Below are 22,895 nucleotides of genomic sequence, written 5' to 3'. Positions count from 1 at the left end.
TAACAAACACGTTCCTAAGATACAACGAACTCTAGTTTCTCTGTTATCTCCCATAGTTTTTGCACTAACATAAAAAGATTTGAACACTAAGATATTATGCCCAAGACGAGGAGAGAGAGAGAGAGAGAGAGAGAGAGAGAGAGAGAGAGAGAGAAGGAGAGAGATTTTAAAATTGCAAGAAATCTGTGATTTTTAGATGTCCATAAAAGGATTTTAAAATCTGAATTTACAGAGTGGTTGTGTCTTTTTGAAAAGGCACCATGACTGTCAAGGGTTCCTATTAGATAATCACACCCTTTTGTAATAGATACCAACAGTCGTAGAAACCTTGTTGACTCGCGGTGAACTCTATTTGACTCAATATCATACTTATTAACAATTCATTGTGTTGTCAAACCATGTTGACCTGTAGTCTTGACCACGATCAACTACTTTGAATCACCAATCATCTTAATCATCTATTCAACGATTAATATTGAACCTTGATGGTACACTTAGCAAATAGGAAAAAACTACCCAATGCTTTTTACTCGATGTGTATATGCAAAGTGCAAAGTGCGCCTCTAAAGCGCTCAATGAGCCCTAAACACCTAAACGTCCTTTCGCACATCGCGCGAGAACATAGCAACGAGCTTTCGCGACAAATAATAAAATCTTTCTATTAAAATAACAAATATTATAAGTAAGGAGTCTTTTATAAGTTTGAGGTGAGTCTTACTCGTATTTCATGTGGGACTAAAAATGTAGGTGTAAAGTTAAATTCCCACAATATTAAAATTTTCAAAAAAATTTGAATTCCCTCCAAAACATTTGAAATTTATAAAAATACAAAAGTAGTTTAATGGTACAACTACTTTCAAACAAATCTTTTTTGAATTTCAAACATTTAGAACCTTTAAAATAAATCATAACCAATTAAATTTCTTTTAGGTAAGTAAATCAAAATTAGGTAGAAATTTTTTAATAATTTCCCATAATTTTTGAAATAATAATAATATTATTACTATTATTATTTTGCATAAGATACAGAATAAATTAAAGTGCATAAATGAAAATATCTTTCTAAATTTGAACCTTCATTTAGTATAAGTATTTTAAAGTTCACGAGGGTGCTTAGTGTCATTTACTCTTGAACTAAGGATCCTATTTAACAAAATGTTATTTTGGAAGCCAACACATTTATGATCATGTGCTTTAGTGTAGCAAGGCGTACGGCCTTTAGGAACGAGACAAAAAAGAATATTCCTTTTTTTTTCCAATGTTTGCTAAACCACACAATTATTTAACGAGCCATCCTACATTAATTGACATCCAACAACATTGCCTTCAATACTGTTTACAGAGCCATGGATTTTCCTCGAATGTACATCACTTGTATCCGAGGAAAAGCATCTATGGTTCTGTAATATAATACCACGTCAGTGCAGTGTTAAAGGCAGTGTGTATGAAGTCAGGTTAGCATTTTTCTTATTTAACGCCTCCCCCTCTCTCTCTTGACGTATACTGACTCGTTCCAATCCATCAAATATTTCTTTCTCTCTCTTTCTATATATATATTTTGCTAAGTAATTGTTCTATATATAGTAGCTTGTTCTTTCTATATATACTGGCTTGTACTTGTTCCAATTCATTAGATTGTTCTCTCTCTCTCTTTCCTGTAAGTCCAATCTGGCATTTTCTCATAAGAGCTCTTTTTTTTTTTAATGGCTTCTTCTTCTTCTCTCTTAATGCATGGATATGTACTTGATATTTGATTCAGTGGTTCAATGCGTTTCAGGAATCCATACAGCTACCGTTCATCAACGATGGAAGTTGTTGAGGGAAACAGTGTTCTTTTGATGATATGTTCACTTCTTCTTTTTACAGGTTTGTTTCTGTTCAATCTATTATATTAGACAGAAGAAGTATTATTTTATGGTGTTGATTTCCAATTCTTATGAAATCGGAGAGATTTTAGCAATTTATATATAACTATTTGAGTTTTTCATTTTTTATTGGTTCTTTCTAGAAGTGGTAACGCTGGGAGAGGATCTGGACCCACTAAACATATGTTCCATCAGAGCCACTAAGTCAATCAATCAGATAAACTGTAACCATCTGATTATTGAATTCTTCTCAATGAGTCATAAAATGATATTACTAAAAGTGTACAGATTGGATGGTTATGACTTTCCAAATTTATTTAATTTAAGGCTATATAAAAGATTTTAATATATAATTAGACCTTTTTTCTAACTATTTCTGCTATCAGCGTATCTCTTTAATCTTCTATCAGCCATTCCTTTCTATTTTCATGACTTTTTTATTTTGGAAGTTTTAGTAAAACTCTCTGAAAATTTTGCAATCTTAGGTTTCTTGGAAAGAGAGTAGAAGATAAACAAAAACAATAAAGTTGAAAGGATATTATTGAAAAGAAGAAAAGAAAAAAGACAATAAAGTCAAAAATTGTCTTTGAGATTCGTAAAAATATTAAATCCCAAACGTTTTTTATGTAGGATAAAAAGAGTAGCGTCCACCGTTGTATTTTATTATATAGATTAGAGTTTGCCCATGCTTACGACATGATCATCTTTTTTGGGTTTAACGAGGTAAAAGATGACAAACAATGAAGTTGTAGGGGTATTATTGAAAAATGAGTAGAAAAATAAAGACAATAAAGTTAGAGGGAGACTATTGGAAAAGTTCCCTCTTAACATATCAATGCAACAATGATCAAACTAATTGGTTTTTATTCAATCTGAATCTTCTCCAATTTTTAACAGAGTGGATTTGGATTTGGATAGATCTAATAAAAACTTCATCCATGAAGGGTGATCCACTTCTTATTGGATCGGTTACAGCTCCAATCCAATCCTCTTATCAAATTGATGAATTTGGACTTGATTCTTTAATCGATTCTCATTTGATTAAAATCACATACAATAATGAGCAAGCACAATATATTTTCGTGGAGCTTGTAGTGAATCCAATGTCTACATCCCCAGACTTTGGAGCATCATTTCTCTAAAATCCAGAATAATATTCACGTTGCCCCTGACTTCCCGTAATATATAATCGCTAGACCTCCTTTTTTCCCCTTTCTATATCTTTTTTCCACACCCCACCCCAGCACCCCCCTCCCCCACCCCACCCAAGTAAAGGAAATGTTATCCCTTTTAATCAACCCATGATTCTCCTAAGAAAGACTGCATAGGACACTGCGTTCAACACTGTGCTGTGTTGTGCTCAAAACCATAGATGCTTTTCATTCATGTCTCTAGGAAAACGTCTATGGTTCTAACTTCTAAGTAGACCTTCACATCAACACAATGTTGAAAGTAATGTCATAAGAAGTCACTTTAGCATTTTTCATCTCCTAAATAAGATAACCACCTCAATTGGTTAAATCTCTCTTCCTACTTCGATCAAATTTTAATTATGCTACGTGGTATGATACATAGTCTAACACAATTCTTGGGATACCTGTCAATATAGTGTTTGAGATCTTCATTGAATAAACTCTATCATTAAGATTCACATTTATTGGTTACCACATATTTGGGTTAGATAGAGTGCTATTTTACCCCTCCACAGCGCTAATAATCCATATTTGAAGAAAAATATAAGATATTGTTATAAAACACTATGAATTAAATTTATCATACATTTGGTGCCACCTTTCCCTCCATTGTTCTGTGGGATCATATCAAACTCATGTTCTACTAATCATAGTGCACTTTGTTAGTTTTAGCATCCAAATCAAAATTTTGGAAACTAATCTGATCTTATTTTGATGGTTGCAGGGCGCACTACTAAGGCTTTGCCATACGATTATTCAGCAAGCGTCGAGGCAAGTTTTCTCCAACTAACTAGTGTCCTAAAATCATGGGATTAGTTGTATTTCTTTTAGAGAATCTCCTTGTTATTCAGAGAAATAAAAAAGAGATTGTTAATTAGTTAAACAAATTTTTTCTTTAGATATAGGATATTCATCAAGAAGTTTTCACAACATGTCCATAACTTTGTTCTATCTAAAGCGATGTCTTTTATTGATTTAAGTATCCAAATCTGTTCTAGCTATTACAATGTTCTTGATTTTCTTTTAGAATTTTCAACTTGTATGTTCTTTCTACTTAAATTTATTAATAGCATGTGACTAAGTTATATCTTGAATTTTCTAAGTTTCTCACGGACACATATTAATACACTCTCATATTTTAAAAGGACTAATGATTTTTAGACACCCCCTCTCTGACATATGCCCCCCATCACAGAACCGTAGATCATTTCTTCGGGATGCGTAGAAATATATTTTTTTTTCTTGTGTATCCTGAGACAAATGTTCTACGGTTCTATGATGGGGGCATAGGTCAAAGAGCATCAGATTATCATGACTCTTTTAAAAAATATGCTCATTTTTTATTTTGTCTTTTTCCTCTTTTCATTTATCCATCTCAATATCTTCATCTACGCTATTATTTTCAATCTCTTTCTATCCAAATTGTTGTGATGGATAAGATGTCCAGCCCTACTATACACTTATACCCAAATTAGGGTAATTTTGAAATTTCATTTATTTTGTATGTATAAATATATAATTTGGGGTTTAACTTTTACATATGCATTATATATATATTTTCTCCTCTTTTACAGTGTATAGGAGAGCCTAAAAAACCTCAATATGGAGGAGGGATCATACTTAATCCAGAATTCAACTATGGTTTGAAAGGATGGACTTCCTTTGGCGGTGGAAAGATAGAAAACAGAAAATTACGAGGAAACAGCTTCATTGTTGCTCACAGTAGAAACCAACCTTTTGACAGTTTCTCACAGAAACTCTACTTGCAGAAGGAAAAGCTCTACACTTTCTCTGGTAATTTTTTCAAGATTTATAAACCTCTAAATAAGCCTAAATCCAAAAATAGAGTTTAATATATCATTTTATTAGTCAAAATCACTTTTAATTGTAAATAATATAAAGATAGTTTTTTTTTCCCTCCCCAGCTTGGATACAGGTGAGTGAAGGAAGTGAGGCTGTAACTGCTATTGTGAAAACAACTAGTGGGTTTAGTAATGTGGGTGTAGTTGTTGCTGAGTCTGGTTGCTGGTCCATGCTTAAAGGTGGCCTCACTGTCGACTCATCTGGGCCTGTTGAACTCTATTTTCAGGTATTATTAATTCTTTTTCTTTTAATTGTTCCACACCTCATTAGTTCCAAACCTACTCATAAAATGATAATGAGTCGCAGTAATATGATGCCCCGCTTCACAGAACCATAGATCATTTGCCTCAAGGATATACAAGAAAAAGATTTATGGTTACACGTATCCCAATGGTAATGATACCGTTCTGCGATGGGGGCATGTGTCAGAAAATTATTACACAATGATAATTTATAATTTTTGGAATTAAAATGAAGGGTGAATTACCATTAATTTCACACATTTGAGCTGAAAATGAGTTATTTATGATTATGACTAACTGTTCATTTTTATTATTAAAACGTGAATGACCACGTTTTCGTTAAAATAAATAAATAAATTTAGAATGATAGTTGATTAAGAGGTTTTTGACTATTTCTAATTAGTCACTTTAAACTTGTGAAATAATCACTTTAAAAACCTCCGAATTCATTATCATTCACATTTTGATAATTAAAATGAACAGTAAGATGGAATCGTAAGTTCATCAAAAGTTGATCACTTTTTCATAAAAATACCCCTAAAATGAATAGCGTGTTGTAATGAGGATTTCACAAATTTTCTCTTTTTTTTTTCTCTCGTAATGTCAACCCTCTTTTGAGTTGTTTTGTTAAAGAAATTTCTCAGATTATTTCACCTTAAATTACAGAGCGAAAACACAACAGTGGAGATATGGGTAGACAGTGTCTCATTACAGCCATTCACCAAGGAGGAATGGAGATCTCACCAATATCAAAGTATTAACAAGGTACCAAAAATAAAATAATTGTGATAATTATATTTTATTATATAGTGTTACCCTATAACCCATTATATGGGAATTAAAATTAACCCTCTCTATTGTGCATAATATATTGATGCAGAGTCGCAAAACAAAGGTGAGATTCCACGCGATCGACGGCCAAGGTAAGACCCTAGAAGGTGCAACAATCTCCATTACTCAAAAGAAGCAAAGCTTCCCATTTGGATCAGCTATAACCAACACCATCCTTAACAACACCGCTTATCAAAATTGGTTCGCCTCGAGATTCACAGTAACCACATTTGAAAACGAAATGAAGTGGTACAGCAATGAAAGATCCAATGGACAAGTTGACTACTCGGTTGCTGACGCCATGCTTGCGTTTGCCAAACAGCATGGAATTGCTGTCCGTGGCCACAACATATTCTGGGACGATCCAAGATACCAACCCTGGTGGGTCAACTCGCTTTCTCCGGGTCAACTCAGAACAGCTGCTGAGAAGAGGATCAACTCGATTGTTTCCAAGTATGCTGGGCAGGTTATTGGTTGGGATGTTGTTAATGAAAATCTGCATTTTTCTTTCTTTGAGGATAAGCTTGGGTGGAACGCTTCGGCTGTTTTCTACCAGAGAGCGCGTCAACTCGACTCGAACACGGTCATGTTCTTGAATGATTATAATACAATAGAGAACAGCAGGGATTCGAAGTCGGCTCCTGGGATGTATCTAAAGAAGCTTAAAGATATTATGAATTTCCCTGGGAATAGTGGGCCCATAGGGATTGGGCTTGAAGGACATTTCAAATATCTAAATCTTCCTTACATGAGATCTGCCATTGATGTTCTTGCAGCAACAAAATTGCCCATATGGCTCACTGAAGTGGATGTAGAAAGCCAACCAAAACAGGTACTTTTATTTCTGGGAATATTTATGTAGAAGAGTCACTCGAAAAACTGTACTGGGTCTGTACTCGGTCGATGGGGCAAGTGCATAGAATCATATATATTTTTCTTCGGGATACACAAGAAAAAAGTCTGCAGTTCTATGCACTTGCCACATCATCAGCCGAGTACAAGTAGCATTATGTAGAATAATGCTGGAGTGACACACCTCCACATTAGCCAAGTGCGAAATGAGGTCGATCTAGAGGTCACTCCAACATGCCTCATTTATGTATGATTTAAAGAAAAAAACTAGAGTACGTGATTGCCTTCCACTGCCCTAACGTAGAAGTGTGCACGAAACCATAGATGCTTTCTTCGAGAGAGAAGCACCTATGGTTTCCTGCACACCTCCACATCAGTGTAGTGTGACATTAAGGGTGTCAATGGGTACCCAATTACCCTGATCGAGTCCGATTCTGATTAACTATCTTAAGGATCAAATAAGAATTGCGTTCCGACGGATACCCGACTAGTAAATTTACAACATTATAATAAAAATAGTAATTTAATTAGATGCTTACAAAGAGATATCTTGAAGTAATTGTAGTTTATGCAAAATTAAAATATAAAGTATTTAATATTTTACCTTTTCTTTACATGAACTTCCATTCATTTTTCATATTTACATACAATTTCAATGACAAATAAATTATTTATACTTTAAATTTTTATGATTTTATTATCAAAATTTTGATTTACTTAAAAAATTTATTATTGATCTTAATTTTTTAATTGAGAAATTACAAACTAAATACTTACTTTTATAAATTATTGTCTATTTTATTTATACTCATATATTTTTTTCATTAAAAAAAAAAACATTATTTTTCTTAGTGGGTACTTGATGGATATCGGGTATTTATAGGGCCGGTTCTGAGTCCTAGGATCTCATACCTAAAATCGAAATCAATAGACTCAAATCGAGATTTTATTTAAGTTCCATTTTCGATCTATGTGGAACAGACCCATTCCCCCTATGTGAAAATTGGTGAATAACCCAGTCACCCTAGTTAATACTCTTAAATCACATGCAATAAATCTTGATCTAAATGTTTATATCATGTCAAAGCTAGATCTAGTCAATAATACTAAAAAAAAATTTTACATACCTCTTGATGACATCGTGGGATGGGGAAATGCAATTTGTAAGTGTTTCAATATTGTACATTTTTGTACAAAAATCATTTTTCTTGAGAAATCGCTTTTTTTTTTTTCCATATTGGCAAAAAATATTCTCCGACTAAAACATAGCACGAGGGAAAATGCAATTTGGAAAAATCACTTTCAGCAAAATTGATTTTCTCCTCAACGGGGAAAATAATTTTCCACCCAACATACGAAATGAGTTTCTCGTCTCTTGATGTTTTTATCTCACAAACACCCCCATCTAATTAAACATGGGAATTCACTTTACCGTGGCCAGTTTTCCAAGGAATTCAATTTCCCTTAAGAAAACATTTTCTCTACGATCATACTAACCCCTAATGCTTATACGCTTTCAATGTAATTGTAACCCACTAAATAAGTCTAATCAAACTTGTATTTCTGGGATCACATGCATAATGATCAATTAAGAAAATTATTCAATAAATATATATAATAAAGGGTGAATTACTACTCGTGAGCTGAAAATGAGTTGTATACTATTCCTTCTGACTGTTCGTTTTAATTACCAAAATGTGAACAATCATGTTTTCGTTTGAAAAAAATTCAGAACGAAGTGACTATTTTGCAGGTTTAAAGTTACAATTTCTCAGTGAAAACCCTCTGAATTCGTTTTCGTTCACATTTTGGTATTTAAAATGAACAGTGAGCCAGAATAGTAAATTCGCCAAAAGTTGATCTCTTTTTCGTAAATATCTCTATAATAAAATATCTTACAAATTAATTAGAGCTAATGGTATAATTTGTTTCTTGAATGTTTTGGGGTGAGGACAGGCACGGGTCTTGGAGAAAGTCCTGAGGGAAGCACACTCTCATCCTGCAGTCCAAGGGATTGTATTGTGGACAGCATGGCATCCAAATGGTTGTTACAGAATGTGTTTGACAGATAACAACTTCAAGAACCTCCCCACGGGCCATGTCGTCGACAAGCTCATCCATGAGTGGACCCAAAGAAACTTGGTGGGTACTACTGACAGTAATGGCTTCTATGAGACTTTACTTTTCCATGGGGATTACCATGTGACTGTAAGTCACCCATCCATGAATTCCTCCTCCATGGCTCATACCTTCAAAGTAGAAACAGCAGGAAATTCAGATTCACAAGAATCAACATTCCATGTTCAACTCAGTATATGAGATTTTTTTTTAAAATTCATGTCAAACTTGTTTCAACAGCAATAATAATATTATGGATATTTTTGTTTAGGAACTTAATAGTTTGTTTGTTTTTATTTATTGAGAAACTTGGAATATTTTGCATGAGTGAAGAAACCACCATGTTTGTGTGCTTCCGTCCACCATGAAACAACAGTCAAGATTGATTACTGGTGGGCCAATATTTGTTTTCTGGTAAAGTATGTGGGCCGCCGTATTGTACAATTGGTGGGCCATCTCATCAATCTAGAGTGATTGAAACCATGGTCCAATCTTTGTTTTGTTATAAAGAAGGGAGACACCATTTGTTTTGTGATCATTTTCATTCCCCCCATCAATATTATCGAGAACTGGTATTGGCACCCCAACGTTTACTTATTACACTCCAATCAAGAATAAAGATAAGAGATATTTATGAAAACATGCATGACTTCTGTTCCAATTACGGCTTCGGTACATGGTTCATTTTAATTACAAAAACATGCACGCAATACACTGTTTACTTTTATGCATCTACGAACTTGTAAGTTTAAAAGTGACGAACTTACGAATTTGTAGACATTAAAAGTGACGAACTTACGAGTTCATAGACGAGTAAAAAATGAATAGTGTATCACGTGCATGTTTTGGGAGTTAAAATGAAAAGTGTACCGAAACTGAAATTTCGGCATATTGAGTGCACAATTTGAAGATTAACTCTAAAGATAATAAGTGAATGGTTGAAAATAAGTAAAAGTTGGGGTGCTAATAGAAGTTCTCTATTTTTTTCTTTTTTTGTGTGCTAGATTTCTATTTGTTTGGGGTTTAAGATTTTATATGAGGCTAATAATAATTGTAAACAACTATACCACTAAAATTGTTTGAATGAGTGTTATAATGTTGAGATTAGAATTTGAACCAAACCTTTGTATCGTTTGAAGAGTGTGTTTTAATCTTTAATTGGGGTGTGTTAAATAATTTAAGAAATTGGAGTGTAATATCTTACTTGGTAATATGCTTTCAAGAACTAGAATTTGGGATAGTTTTGGAAGAATAAAATCCCAAGTAATCGCTGTGGCTAGCTAGTAAAGACCTAGATTAAGTCGACTTAAGTCCGAGTTACTGCCAGATCATACTTAGCTAAGTGCATGCATCAAATATATAAGAATTAATGACTCGGTAATGCTTCCTTAATTTAGTAAGATATCATTTGGGAACATCTTTCGAAAGTTCTTTTGGTGCTTATATGCATTCTTGGGATTCAACAAGTGCTTCCGACCAAAAACAAAAGCTAAAAGTGATCAATTTTCCATTTTCAAGCTTGCAAGAATTTTACAGAAAAGTTCCTTTTTTATTTAGATGATATTATCCTTGATTTTTGGTAATTAGTAACTTCAATGATACCAAACTAGTGATCAAAAAGACCAAAAGTTTTAATATAACTAGTAGTGGCATGTGCAAATGCAGATGTATCATAAAGATTTTTTTTTTTTTATAATTAAAAATAGTAAATAAATGCCCATGTATTATAAGGGTTTTTATATGTAATTACAAATATTAACTAAAGGAATTTGAAGGATTAAAAAAAAAAAAAAAAAAAGAGAGAGAGAGAGAGAAAGAGAAGGATGTGTTTTGTACAACTAATATGATTATAGGTTCTTGAGCTTGTAATTTTATTGATTTTAACAGAAATGACTCTCATATGTAAAAGTAAGGGCATTTTTAAGCATTCAAAATTTTTGGTGTCAGAGAACCTTTAGTCCCTCTTCTTTTGTTATAATAGTTAAGGGTTGCATCCATCTTAGAGTTTTGGGTGAGATTTGTTAAGTCTAATAGTTACGAAAAATGATAGACTGCCTGCGTTGGACTGTCAAACCGTTTATTTTTATATTGAATCTCGAGGAAAGAAATCTATGGTTATCTATCCACTACCATATCATCACAGTGTCCAACGAAATCAGTGTATCACGACTCATTTCCACTATCTAATTCTAACGTTTGCCAAGTCATGCCAATTTAATGAGTACATTCACTCTCTCTTAATAGTACAATGATTTTCTCACAGGCATTTAATAGTGCAGTGATTTTCTAACAAACTCAAAAACTTAGTGACGTGGCATGTGTAGAAACAGTAGATTTTTCCTCGGGATACACAATTACATATTTCCATAAACATGTGCCGTTGTCTATCCCAAGAGAAAAAAATCTACTGCCAGAGTGAGACAGTAGAAACTCAGCACTCGTCTTAGTAACCCCCCCCCCCTCTCTCTCTCTCTCTCTTATAAATAATGGCTTGGTCCAAACCATTAACCATTGAATTGCTCTCCCCTTCTCTCAGCTTGGCTCTTCTTCCATTGTAAGTCTTGTATGTTCTAATAAGAGATCTTTTTTTGTCCTTTAATGATTTGTTATATATTCTTCTCTCTATCTAATTTTGCTTTCTTTCACTGATTGTCCATGGAAACTTGATATTTGCTTTCTTTCACTGATAGTCCATGGAAACTTGATATTTGATTCAGTGGCTCTAATGGAATTCAGGGTCTTTAACGGTTATCATTCAATTTTTTTTTTTTTTGACTAATCTCATTTTACCAATTATTTGTTCTTAATCCTCACAACATATGCAACATTATCTAATTACAGGGAAGGACTTGTTGATATTGAAGAATGAAGAACTCCAAAGAAAATCACAACTTATTGCTTCTATGCACTTTGTTTTTTATAGGTATGTGTCTAAATTTATAACAAGAGAATCCAAAGTTACAAAAATAAAATTAAAAATAAAAAGTTCATACTGCATACTGCTATACCAACCATGGTTTTTTTTTTTAAACTCGTTTTGACGTCTTGTCTTGTCCGTGAACGAGATCGAGTCATCTCGGATGAATTCTCTTATACGTATTGAGACGTCTCATTTAACAATGAGAAAAATGAACCTGGGTTTTAAATCTTTTCCGATATGTTTGACTTGTCTATCTGTCTCGTTGGTGGATGATACCGATACGTATTGGATGAGTCGTCTCGATCTCAAAGTTTTAAAATCATGATACCAACTTATTTTTACAACAAAAAATCAAATAGAATCGTATAATTTGACTACCCCACATGGCACACTCAATTAACTCTCTTAACGTGACTAGTTTGAGAACTGTAGATCTGTACGTCTCAAAATACAAAATGGTATTTTTCCCATAAAATATGTATCCCGAGGCGTACAGGTCTATGATTCGTGAATTTGTCACATCAAGAGAGTAGATTGAGTATGCCACATGGGATAGTCAAATTATCACGACTCAATAAAATATGGTGAACAGGGTTCAAATAACCATTCTATTTATAGTATGGTACCCCTTTTCATTTGTTCTTACTATCTAAAGAAACACCTCCATAGTTTCTACTTGGATGAAAACCCAATAAAAAATTATGTGTTTTTCTAGAGTTTGCCCGTACACAACATGGGAATCCTCTTTAGGGTAAGGGATGAAAGAGAAATGATAAAAGTTGGGTGGAAATTCCTAGAGACACTAAATTCCAATCCCTTTTTACGTGAGTGATAAAAGAGGTAAGGCCCACCATTGTGTTTCAATATACAAAGAGTGTCTTGGTCTTTTACATAATAATGCATTTATTAACTTAATAAATACATTTATTATGTTGACATTAATTACAAATAAAATATTTAAATCTATAGCCTTAAATTCCCTTAACATTTATTATGTAAAAAAAAAATATTTATTGTGTAAATAAGTATTTATTTTTATAAAAGATTAACACGCCCTTGTTCTTTTTACTAAAAGATAAAATTAGCAAGGATATTTTTCAAAAGTGAAAATGTTGAAGAATACTAACGTCCCCATGAGGTCTTGAATGTTAGCATTTAATTAACTTCTAAGACCTCTTGAGAACATTAGCATTATCCAATACTTTTTTTTTTCAACAATACCCTTCTTTATTGGTATTGATTGCCAAAGAATTTACTATAAAAAATAGATATTTACTTCAAAATACTTAAATGCTCATAACATTTATTATATAAATAAGTATTTATTGTGTAAAGACTAATACACCCTTGTCTTTTTCACTAAAAGAGAAAACAAAGAGAGATATTATTGGGAAAAAAGTGTTGGACAATGCTAACGTCTCCATGAAGTATTGGATATTAGCATTCGCTATATGTTAATATTTAATTATTTATACAAAATAAATGCATTTATTATATTGGTATTTATTGCAAACAAGACATTTAAATCAAAAACTTAAAATCCCCTTAGCATTTATTATATAAAAGATAAAATGGAAAGAAAAATTATTGGAAAGCAAATGCGGGGAGAATGCTAATGTCCACATGAAATCTTAGATGTTAGCATTCTCCATAGATATAAAATATACATTATGAGTAGCGTTCAATGGCCAACAGTTTGGCAAACACATTTTTCAAAACATGGGTTAGAGGTCTTGGAATGAGCTGATTTTTGGTGAGGATGATTTCTACGGTGAGGAGATCATCATCACCAAAAATCAGCCCATTCCAAAACTTCTAACCCCATCAAAAATGGTTTACAAAAAATGGACGGTTCACAATTTTTCAACTTGTAAACTGGGGCTAGAAGTTTTGGAATGAGCTGATTTTTGGTGAGGATGATCTCCTCACCGTAGAGATCATCCTCACCAAAAATCAGCCCATTCCAAGACCTCTAACCCATGTTTTGAAAAAGTGTTTGCCAAAATGTTTGCCAAACTGTTGGCCATTGAACGGGACCCATACATTATATATATATATTATGTTATTCATATAATATTTTAAAATAAATTATATTGGGTTCCTATAAAGTGCCAAATATAGCATTAGTTTTAACATATTATATTTTCAAGAGGGCATTTGGCACTTGTATTGAAGAGTGTTTATGAGAGGTGGTTTCAAAATTTGAAATTCCCACCTAAATTTGAGATATCATTAGAGGTAGGGTTGTCAACGGATAGATATCCGATCGGATAGTGCTATATCCGAATCCAATTTTTTTAGTGATATCTGAATTAGAATCCAATTTGATATCACTAACGAATATCCGATATTATTCGATTCAAATCCGAAATTTACTATTTGAAAATTATCTAGAAAAAAAAAATTCTAGTTATTTCACTATTGACAAGGACCATAGAATGTATCCTACATAACTAGCCCTTCTTTGTAAGGTAAGATAAGTATATAAAATAAAGACTTTATCAATTTTTGTGGGGCCATGGCCCCCCAAAATTAGAGGTGGTATCACTATCAGAGCATGGCGACATGGAGAAGAAACAATACACAGGGAGTACAAAATTTGCCATGGTAAGCAGCTTTCCAAGATCTGCAGGAGGGAGGCTCTTACTAGCAACGAGTTCTAACCGACGATGTCGTTAAGAGCTTTCAGAGAGGGAGAGAGAGATTCTGACGCCGATGCCGAAAGTAAGGTCGTGACAACGAGGGGCTAAGGTCGTGAGAAAGAGTCGAAGAGGTGAGGTCGTGAGGAGATGAGGGGCTGAGCCGCTTGGATAGATTCCGACGGTGAAGTCGTGACCATAAGAGGTTGTCCACTTATCACTTGTTGGGCTGAGCCGCTGAGAGAGATTCCGACGGTGAGGTCATGAGTGCAAGAGGTTGAGATCGTTGAAGTCTTGAAGATGATGAGGGGTGATGGCGATGGGCTGAGGTCTCTGTAATCGGTTTGAATGTTCGACATAAGTTCTAACTTCTAACCCTAAACGAAAAAAAAATTCATTATTTTAAAAATAAAATAAAATAATATTTATTTATTATTCTTTTCGGATCAGATATTATCGAATTCGAATTCATTGATATCTGAATCCGTATTTGAAACTCTATCAGATATTCAAAACTATCCAAATCCGATATCCAAAAATGTCGGATAATATCCGATTTTTCAAATTCGGATTCAGATTTTGGCTATCCATTGACACCCCTAGTTAGAGGTACTCTAAAGTTAAAAGTTATCCTTAAGATTCTTAGAGAGATTAAATCTCAACCCCCCTTTATGAAGGGGATAATAGGAGTAGGGTCCACCGTTGTGTTTACTAAATAGACTAGAGTTTGTTTGTGCCTAGGCACATGTATCCTCTTTGGGGTTGGGGTAGAAGAAGGGAAACAATAGAGGTGGATGAGTAATATAGGAATAGGGGTAGTAGAGGACAAAAATAAAATTGGAGGGACATTCTTTGAAGACTCAAGATCCAATATAGTGTCTATGTGGCACACTTTAGTTGGAATTTAAAACATCTCAGGCTCCTAATCAGGCCGTGCTCGCAACTCAATGTGTTAATTATCCAATCAAATTAAACGTGCCATGTAAACACCATTTCTATCTATAGGAAGGGGAACTATATTGGCTCACGACTCTTCCTTCGAAGGGATGAAGAATTTGAAAGACAATAAAGTTAAAAACGGTCATCAAGATTCATAACTAGATTAAATCCCAACCCATATTTATCTAGGGGGATAAAGGGAGTGGAGTCCACCATTATGTTTCATTATATAGATTCTAGTTTTATAATAATGAAGAAAACAAACTATTAGATGTACTTACACCTGTTGTCATCACCAAAGCCCTATCACAAAATTTTTGCAATTAGCTAAATGTATATGATGATGCATTATCTCAAAAGATTTGCAGTTAGCTAAATGAATATGGCTCCTCCATCCATCGATGTTTAAAGTCATGTTTATAGAGAAATCGATCTAAGAACAATAAAGAAAAGAAAACTAATCAAGATGCAATCACACACAAACACACGAAGATTTTTACATGGTTCCCTCAAGATTGATGTACGGCCAAGGATCACAGTGATTCCATTATATGAAGAGAAAAGTCATAGTTACAAATTAATCTTTCACCAAAAATTTAAATACACACACACACACTTTTCAGGAAAACTTCAGGAAAACTCACTAGGATTGTACATAATACCAATGAATTTACGAAAATACCCTTGAGACAATTTCTTTCAGAGGCTCTACCCTTGAACCCCCACCTTTCGAGCAGGCTAGGGGGTTGCTGGGCCTTCTCCAAACCCCCAACAAGCTCAGCACTGAGGTTGATCGGTGTCTTCACTGTAATAAATGACGAACAATACTCCTTCCTGACCAGTACCATCAAGCTCTACAAACCATAACAATGTTTTATATTATATCCCAAATGTGTTTAGATATTCTCTAACTGCTCCAATCCATGTCTTTTTTTGTCTTTCTCTAGTTCTTTTAAAACCTTCAACTTTGATTAATTCTTCTAATTGGGACTAATAAATATAATTTGCACTCTAAGTTCTCTCTATCATGGACTGATGCAGGGAATGGAATTGAAGCTTTCTCCTATGACTACTCAGCGACTACAAAGGCAAGAAAAGAAAAGAAAAAAAATCATTTCCCAGATTTTCAAAATTATAAATGTCTCAAATTCTGGATTTCTAAATGTTTTTTATATTTTGGTTGAACTTTAGTACTTGACCACATTACGTTGTAGGGATATATGAAAAGCACATGAACAAAGCACTATATAAGTATACCACATGCTTTCATTACAGTTTTTCTCATACTTGATTCCAACCTTTTTTTCCCTCAGTGCTTGGTTGAACCTCATACACCACAATATGGAGGAGGGATCATAGTTAACCCTGAATTTAATGGTGGATTGAACGGATGGCATGTCGTTGGGGAAGGCATGATGGAAGTACGAATATCCAAGGAAGGGAACAAGTTCTTGGCGGTGCATAGTAGAACTCACCCATTAGACAGTTTCTCACAGAAGCTTCACTTGGAGAAAGAAATGTTATATGTTTTCTCAGGTAATCCTTTGTTATTTTTCTACGATCATCAAATGCAAGAAGCATAATATATAGTTTTATTGGGATTAAGTGAAAATTTTGTATTAAAAACCTGAAATAGTAAGGTTACTTTTGGGTAATTTTTAGCTTTCCATACGTCAAAATACTTTTCAAAATCAAAAGCATGCTTTGGAAGGAATTTCACAAGTTAAGCCAAAAAGGGATCATAAGCGAAAGTTGTTTGATCCATTTTTGGCATCCCAATTTTGTAGGAAGCCTAAGAAATGAAAATTATGAGATTTTGTGACAAAAATGCCTAGGACTGTTTCAAAGGTTATATATTTGGTTTCGCCTTCACGCTTAATTCCCACATTCAGATTGAATGATTTCGTTTTAGTTGATTTTTTCATCTAATGTACAACATTTGGTAGCGTGTTTAGACTCAAAAATACATTTCTAGGTAATTCAAATGGCCTTTAGTATCATAATACATACTTGCCCCATTTTATTTTATTTTTTATTTTTCAGCTTGGGTACAAATCAGCAGAGGCATTGAGACAATAGCTGGTGTATTTAAAGCTCCTGGTGGCTCACTGATACGAGTTGGTTCGGTCATGGCCAAGTCTGGCTGTTGGTCTATGTTAAAAGGAGGAATATCTGCAAATTTCTCTGGCACTGTGGTGCTCTATTTTGAGGTGAGACTAGATAAACATTGAACATTAAATTTTCTTTTTTGCCCAGTTTAGATGAACATGTTTGTTTGTGTTTTTCTTTTGGTTAATTTTGCAGAGCCAGAATACAAATGTGGAGATATGGGTAGACAGCATTTCATTACAACCATTTACTAAGGACCAATGGAGATCTCACCAAATTGAAAGCATTGAGAAGGTAACTACAAATTATGAGTAATGATTTTCTGATGCCCCCCTATGCCCCCATCACAGAACCATAGATCATTTGCCTCGGGATACACAAGAAAAAGATTTGTGATTATGTGTATCCCGAGGCAAATGATCTATGGTTCCGTGATGGGGGCGTGTGTCAAAGGGGGGGTGCTAGAAAATCATTACTCATAAATTAAAAAGTCATGATTATCTGACTCTCTTTTTCTGTATGCTCCCTTCACATAACCGTACAAAATCATAAAGATTTCTCCTTGTATATCCCAAAGCAAAGGATCTACGGTTCTATGAAGGAAGCATACAGAAAAGGGAGTAAGATTGTCTAGACTATAAATTAAATTCTAGAAAATGAAAAGAATATCCATGCATGCAACTTGTGTAGATGGCACAGACACCATAATGGAGTGATTTTTTTCTCATAGTGCTCACAGACTTTCTAGTGCATGTCATGTCAAGCCTAATGAGTGTAATTTTGTAAATTGGGGATGCCATTCAACACACATGGACACATGCGATTAGTGGATCCCGGGGCTTCTGGTAGCAAAAAAATATTCACCATAATGTCACCTAAAAGTCTTTTTAAGATTAGATGTTTTTGGTAAGTTAGGCAGACTCCTTTGAGTTTTTGTGAATATTTGAGAGATCAAATTGTCCACGCACACCCTGACTGTGGTTTATATAAGAGAATAAAAAAAGATAAATAATTATTTTTTGTTCATTGGGAAGTCAATCCAGGATTTCACATTATCTCAAATCTATCAATCACATGAACCCTTTTGTATTGAGAGCATCCCAATTTACAAAACCACCACGTTAGATATTGTGTGATTTGTCGATTAGGATTCTATAAGATCCCATATTGACTTCTCTAAGCAAAAAAATTCTCCCAAAATATGTACCTTCCATCAATCTCTTGCAAGCACACAAACCCTTGATTCAAATTCCTCAATGATCATCTACTTTTTTCATCATAGAAATTATCCTAACTCTTCTCGATGATCCATGCAGGTACGTAAGAGGAATCTTAGATTTCAAGCAACCGATGCTAATGGGACCATAGTACCGGGAGCCAGAATCACCATCAAACAAACCAAATCAAGAATCCCATTTGGTTGTGCCATGACCAAAAACATCCTCACAAGCACTACTTATCAAAACTGGTTTTCCTCGAGATTCACAGTAACCACCTTCGCCAACGAGATGAAGTGGTACAGCACAGAGACAAAACCAGGCCAAGTAAACTACACCATCCCTGATGCCATGGTAGCTTTTGCTGAAGCTCACAGAATTCCCATTAGAGGCCACAACATTTTCTGGGACAACCCAACCCAACAACCTCAATGGGTTAAACAATTAACTTCCACACAAGAATTAAAACAAGCTGCAGCAAAGAGAATTAATTCAGTGGTTTCGAAGTACCGAAACAAAGTTATTGCATGGGATGTTGTTAATGAGAATCTACATTTCTCCTACTATGAAGATAAACTTGGAGCAAATGCTACTTCATCATTCTTCACTAGAGCTCATCAACTGGATTCAAAAGTACCCTTGTTCATAAATGAGTTTAATACAATTGAAGATAGATGGGATCAGTCTGCAAACCCTGATAAATATTTGAACAAGATTAGGGAGATTCAATGGTTTCCTGGGAATAAAGGGATAACGGTTGGGATTGGGTTGGAGTCTCATTTTACTTATGGTCAACCAAATATACCTTATATGAGAGCTTCCATTGATAAGTTGGCTGCAACAGGATTGCCTATATGGCTGACAGAAGTTGATGTGGACAAAGGTCCAAATCAGGTATTTATACTTTTTTTTTTTTTTTTCTAGAAAGATTTTGTTATCTGTCGTGAGTTTTATTGCAAAAAAAAACATCTTTTCCAGAAAAATCATCATTTTGAAAATATTATTAAGAAAATAAATTTTCAGAAACCCCGGAGGGTTGGTGAGATGACCAAGACCACGCCTCACGAAGCCAAGGTCATGAGTTCTAATCGCCCCTTAATTAGGATTTTCAATCCTAATGAGAGAATCATTTTCTTGACTGATCCAATCATAGAATATTTTTCTTGCTAAAATTTCAAACAAAATAAAGATTTTCAAGTTTAAAATTGACAAAATTCCCAAAACATGCTCATTTTTAATTAAAATTCCCGTTTCAGTACGATGTTCGTTTTAATTTTGAAAACATGCATAGCGAGATCACAGGTGTTTATTCTAATTTTAAAGTGATGATCTCGCTGAGAAAATTAAAACATGATAACAAGATCACTGGTATTTATTCTAAAAGTGACGATCTCACTAAAAAAAACATATTTTAGGAATTTAAACCAACAGTCTAGGAATGGGAATTTTCCCATATTCAACACCTGAAATTGTAATTTATCCTTTAAAATATTTTTTTAGAATTTGAAATAGATTGAGTGAATTCTACTCATTTGCATCTAAATTCATGCATTTTGTTAATTCAAATATGTGTATATTTGTCATGTAGATCCTCTCCTCTAGTCATTTTATACATCTCCTTTTAATATATTTTATTTTAACAATTTTAATATTATTTTAATTATAACTAATCAGAGTTAACTACTGAATCATGAAGTTGACTCACAAGTTGAACAATTGAGTTGAGTTAAGTCGAGTTTTCTAGCTTTAAAACATTGTTGTTTTTCTTCCTCTTTTCAATGGAGACAGGCCAAGTACTTGAAGGAGATTCTTGAAGAAGGATTCTCTCATCCTGCTGTCAAAGGGATTATAGTTTGGGCGGGCCCACAGATTGACGGTTGTGATAGGATGTGTCTTACAGATTACAACTACAAAAATACACCAGCAGGAGATGTTGTGGATAATCTGATCAATAAGTGGAAATCTGGGACGTTGATTGCTACAACTGACAATAATGGGTATTTTGAAGCTTCACTCTTTCATGGAGATTATAGTGTAACCGTTGCACACCCAATCACCAACTCTTCTGCAACTTTAGATTTCAAAGTTGCTAAAAGGGTCCCACAGGAAGCCCTTCATGTTGCCATTCCTGTATGAGAATGATTTTTAAACATGATAAATAAATTATCTTTCTTCTACTGCTTTTTAAGTTAATTCAAGTTGGTTTAATGTACTATTATAATGAGAGTGTGTGGAGTCTTGGACATGGTTTTAAAACTCGTTTTAGACGGCTCGTCTCATCCATGAACAAGTCATCTTGGACGAGTTTTCTGATACATTTGAGATGTCTCATTCAACAATAAGAAAAATGTATGTGGATTTTAAATCTCGTCTAATATATTGACTTGTTCGTCCGTCTCATTGTTGGACGATATCGAGACGACTTCAACGTTATGTTTCGGTTTCAGACGAGTTCTAAAACCATGATCTTGGATTAGTGACTGATAAAAAATGATCAAAACACTCTCACGTCTTCAACCTTTCGTTAAAAACACTTTTTTTCCTGCCCAAAAGCAACATCATTCTTCAACATTGGCTTTTGAGGACTAGATTAGTAACCACTTTTACTCTTTATAATCATCCAATTTTCTATACCACTTTGTCTTAAAAATCAATGTACGAAGAAAACAAATTATTTTTTATACCTTGGATAACGCTGCATTAGCACTTTGATTATTAATTCAATAAAAAAATCATTAAGATCAAATCCATCTTGGCTTTCCATGCGTGGACTGATCAAGTAGGAACCATGTAGAAAAAACTTAATTTATTCAAAATTCCATGGATTAATCATTACCAACATGAACTCTAATATATAGGGAATTTATGGATATTACATAAACCGATATATGAAAAGTAGTCTAATAGAAAGATATTAATTGTGTATATATATGAATATTCCTAATGTAAAACATTCTAATTAATATTTCTAAATATATTATTCTTTATCACAACCTTTGTTTTGTGTTTAGATACAAAGTTGAGGATGATACAATGTATCTCATACATCAAAAAAATATCCTAATTGATATTGTTAACCAACTATTGAATGGATATGATATGGTCCTCCAAGTATAGAAGAGCACTAGAGTTCATGGTTTTAAAACTCGACTTCGTGTCTCGTCTTGTACATGCCAAATACAGGTCATTTTAGACTAATTTTTCAATACGTTTGAGATGTTTCGTTTTAAAAAATGAAAAATTAGCGAGATATTTTATATCTTGTTCGAAAAATTGACTTGTCCGTCCGTCTCATCCATATGCCTGATATTGGACAATATGTCTCGATCTCGGACAAGTTTTGAAATCGTGCTAAACTTTGTTTGACCTATGGAATGGGTATCATTTTTGAGGTTAAGGGGGGTAAAATGGGAAAGAAAATTGGAGGGTGTTATTAAAAAAAATTAGGTTAAAGTGTAAAAGATGAAAAATAATAAAGTAGGTTAAAGGGGTAAGAAAAGAACTATAGTAAAATTAAAGGGGGTGAAGGACATCTTCTTTGAGGTAAATGAGGTAAAAGCAAAAAAAATAATAAAGATGGAGGGATATTTAAATAAAATAAAATTGAGGTTAAGAGGGTAAAAGATGAAAAAATAATAAAGTAGGCTAAAGAGGTAACAAGATGAATTATAGTAAAATTAGAGGAGGAAATATAGTAATGGTTTTTGTCATGAGGTTGACGATAGGGGTGTTAATTGAGTCCATTGGCCCGTCCAAACCACGGCTAGAGCCTTCATATTAAGCCCCCAAAGATAAGGTCGGACTTAATAATTTTCAGCCGTTAAATTCAGGTTGGACTAAGGCCCTTATAGTGTCTCTAACCTGACCCAGCCTAACCCAACACTTAATCTTATAGAAATATTTAGAATATATCTAATTAGAAAAATATTTTTCAAATAAAAGTAAAATATGTTATGTAATTATAATTTAACTCTCATATATAACCTTTATAGGTTTATCGATTTGAAAAACACTATTTTTTCATTAAAATTATTGAATTTTAATCATTCTTTTTGGCCCGAACCAGGCCCAAGTCAAGCCCGAGGCTATTAGGGCCGGGCTAAGGCT

At 33.8% G+C, this 22,895-nt stretch overlaps 2 protein-coding genes across 2 annotated transcripts; both read left to right on the top strand.

The window, feature by feature from the left end:
* Nucleotides 1-1,643: 1,643 nt before the first annotated feature.
* LOC147407021 (endo-1,4-beta-xylanase 5-like) lies at nucleotides 1,644-9,240 on the top strand. The gene is made up of 8 exons (XM_086432811.1): nucleotides 1,644-1,657; nucleotides 1,778-1,866; nucleotides 3,783-3,829; nucleotides 4,633-4,852; nucleotides 4,984-5,147; nucleotides 5,830-5,928; nucleotides 6,044-6,826; nucleotides 8,803-9,240. The coding sequence occupies exons 2-8, from the start codon at nucleotides 1,806-1,808 to the stop codon at nucleotides 9,163-9,165; spliced, it is 1,737 nt and encodes a 578-aa protein (XP_086288937.1). The 5' UTR covers nucleotides 1,644-1,657; nucleotides 1,778-1,805; the 3' UTR covers nucleotides 9,166-9,240.
* A 2,222-nt stretch (nucleotides 9,241-11,462) lies between these two features.
* LOC147407020 (endo-1,4-beta-xylanase 5-like) lies at nucleotides 11,463-20,979 on the top strand. The gene is made up of 8 exons (XM_086432810.1): nucleotides 11,463-11,518; nucleotides 11,806-11,887; nucleotides 16,504-16,550; nucleotides 16,776-16,998; nucleotides 17,506-17,672; nucleotides 17,767-17,865; nucleotides 18,888-19,682; nucleotides 20,577-20,979. Exons 2-8 carry the CDS (start codon nucleotides 11,830-11,832, stop codon nucleotides 20,922-20,924), a joined length of 1,737 nt encoding a protein of 578 aa, XP_086288936.1. The 5' UTR covers nucleotides 11,463-11,518; nucleotides 11,806-11,829; the 3' UTR covers nucleotides 20,925-20,979.
* The last annotated feature ends 1,916 nt before the right edge of the window (nucleotides 20,980-22,895 follow it).

Source organism: Akebia trifoliata, chromosome 3 (assembly GCF_017979445.1).
Source record: "Akebia trifoliata isolate Shusen 1 chromosome 3, ASM1797944v1, whole genome shotgun sequence".
Taxonomy (NCBI): domain Eukaryota; kingdom Viridiplantae; phylum Streptophyta; class Magnoliopsida; order Ranunculales; family Lardizabalaceae; genus Akebia; species Akebia trifoliata.
The sequence above is the reverse complement of the archived record's forward strand: the minus strand, read 5'-3'. Positions and strand labels throughout refer to the sequence as shown.

What these genes read in the sequence shown, in the direction of transcription:
- LOC147407020 (XM_086432810.1), top strand. Translation starts at nt 11,830, where the DNA reads ATGAAGAACTCCAAAGAAAATCACAACTTATTGCTTCTATGCACTTTG. An exon ending in ACTACTCAGCGACTACAAAG is followed by an intron (nt 16,551 to 16,775) that starts GCAAGAAAAGAA and finishes TTTTTCCCTCAG; the next exon opens with TGCTTGGTTGAACCTCATAC. An exon ending in TGGACAAAGGTCCAAATCAG is followed by an intron (nt 19,683 to 20,576) that starts GTATTTATACTT and finishes CAATGGAGACAG; the next exon opens with GCCAAGTACTTGAAGGAGAT.
- LOC147407021 (XM_086432811.1), top strand. Translation starts at nt 1,806, where the DNA reads ATGGAAGTTGTTGAGGGAAACAGTGTTCTTTTGATGATATGTTCACTT. An exon ending in TTCACTTCTTCTTTTTACAG is followed by an intron (nt 1,867 to 3,782) that starts GTTTGTTTCTGT and finishes TGATGGTTGCAG; the next exon opens with GGCGCACTACTAAGGCTTTG. An exon ending in TAGAAAGCCAACCAAAACAG is followed by an intron (nt 6,827 to 8,802) that starts GTACTTTTATTT and finishes GGGTGAGGACAG; the next exon opens with GCACGGGTCTTGGAGAAAGT.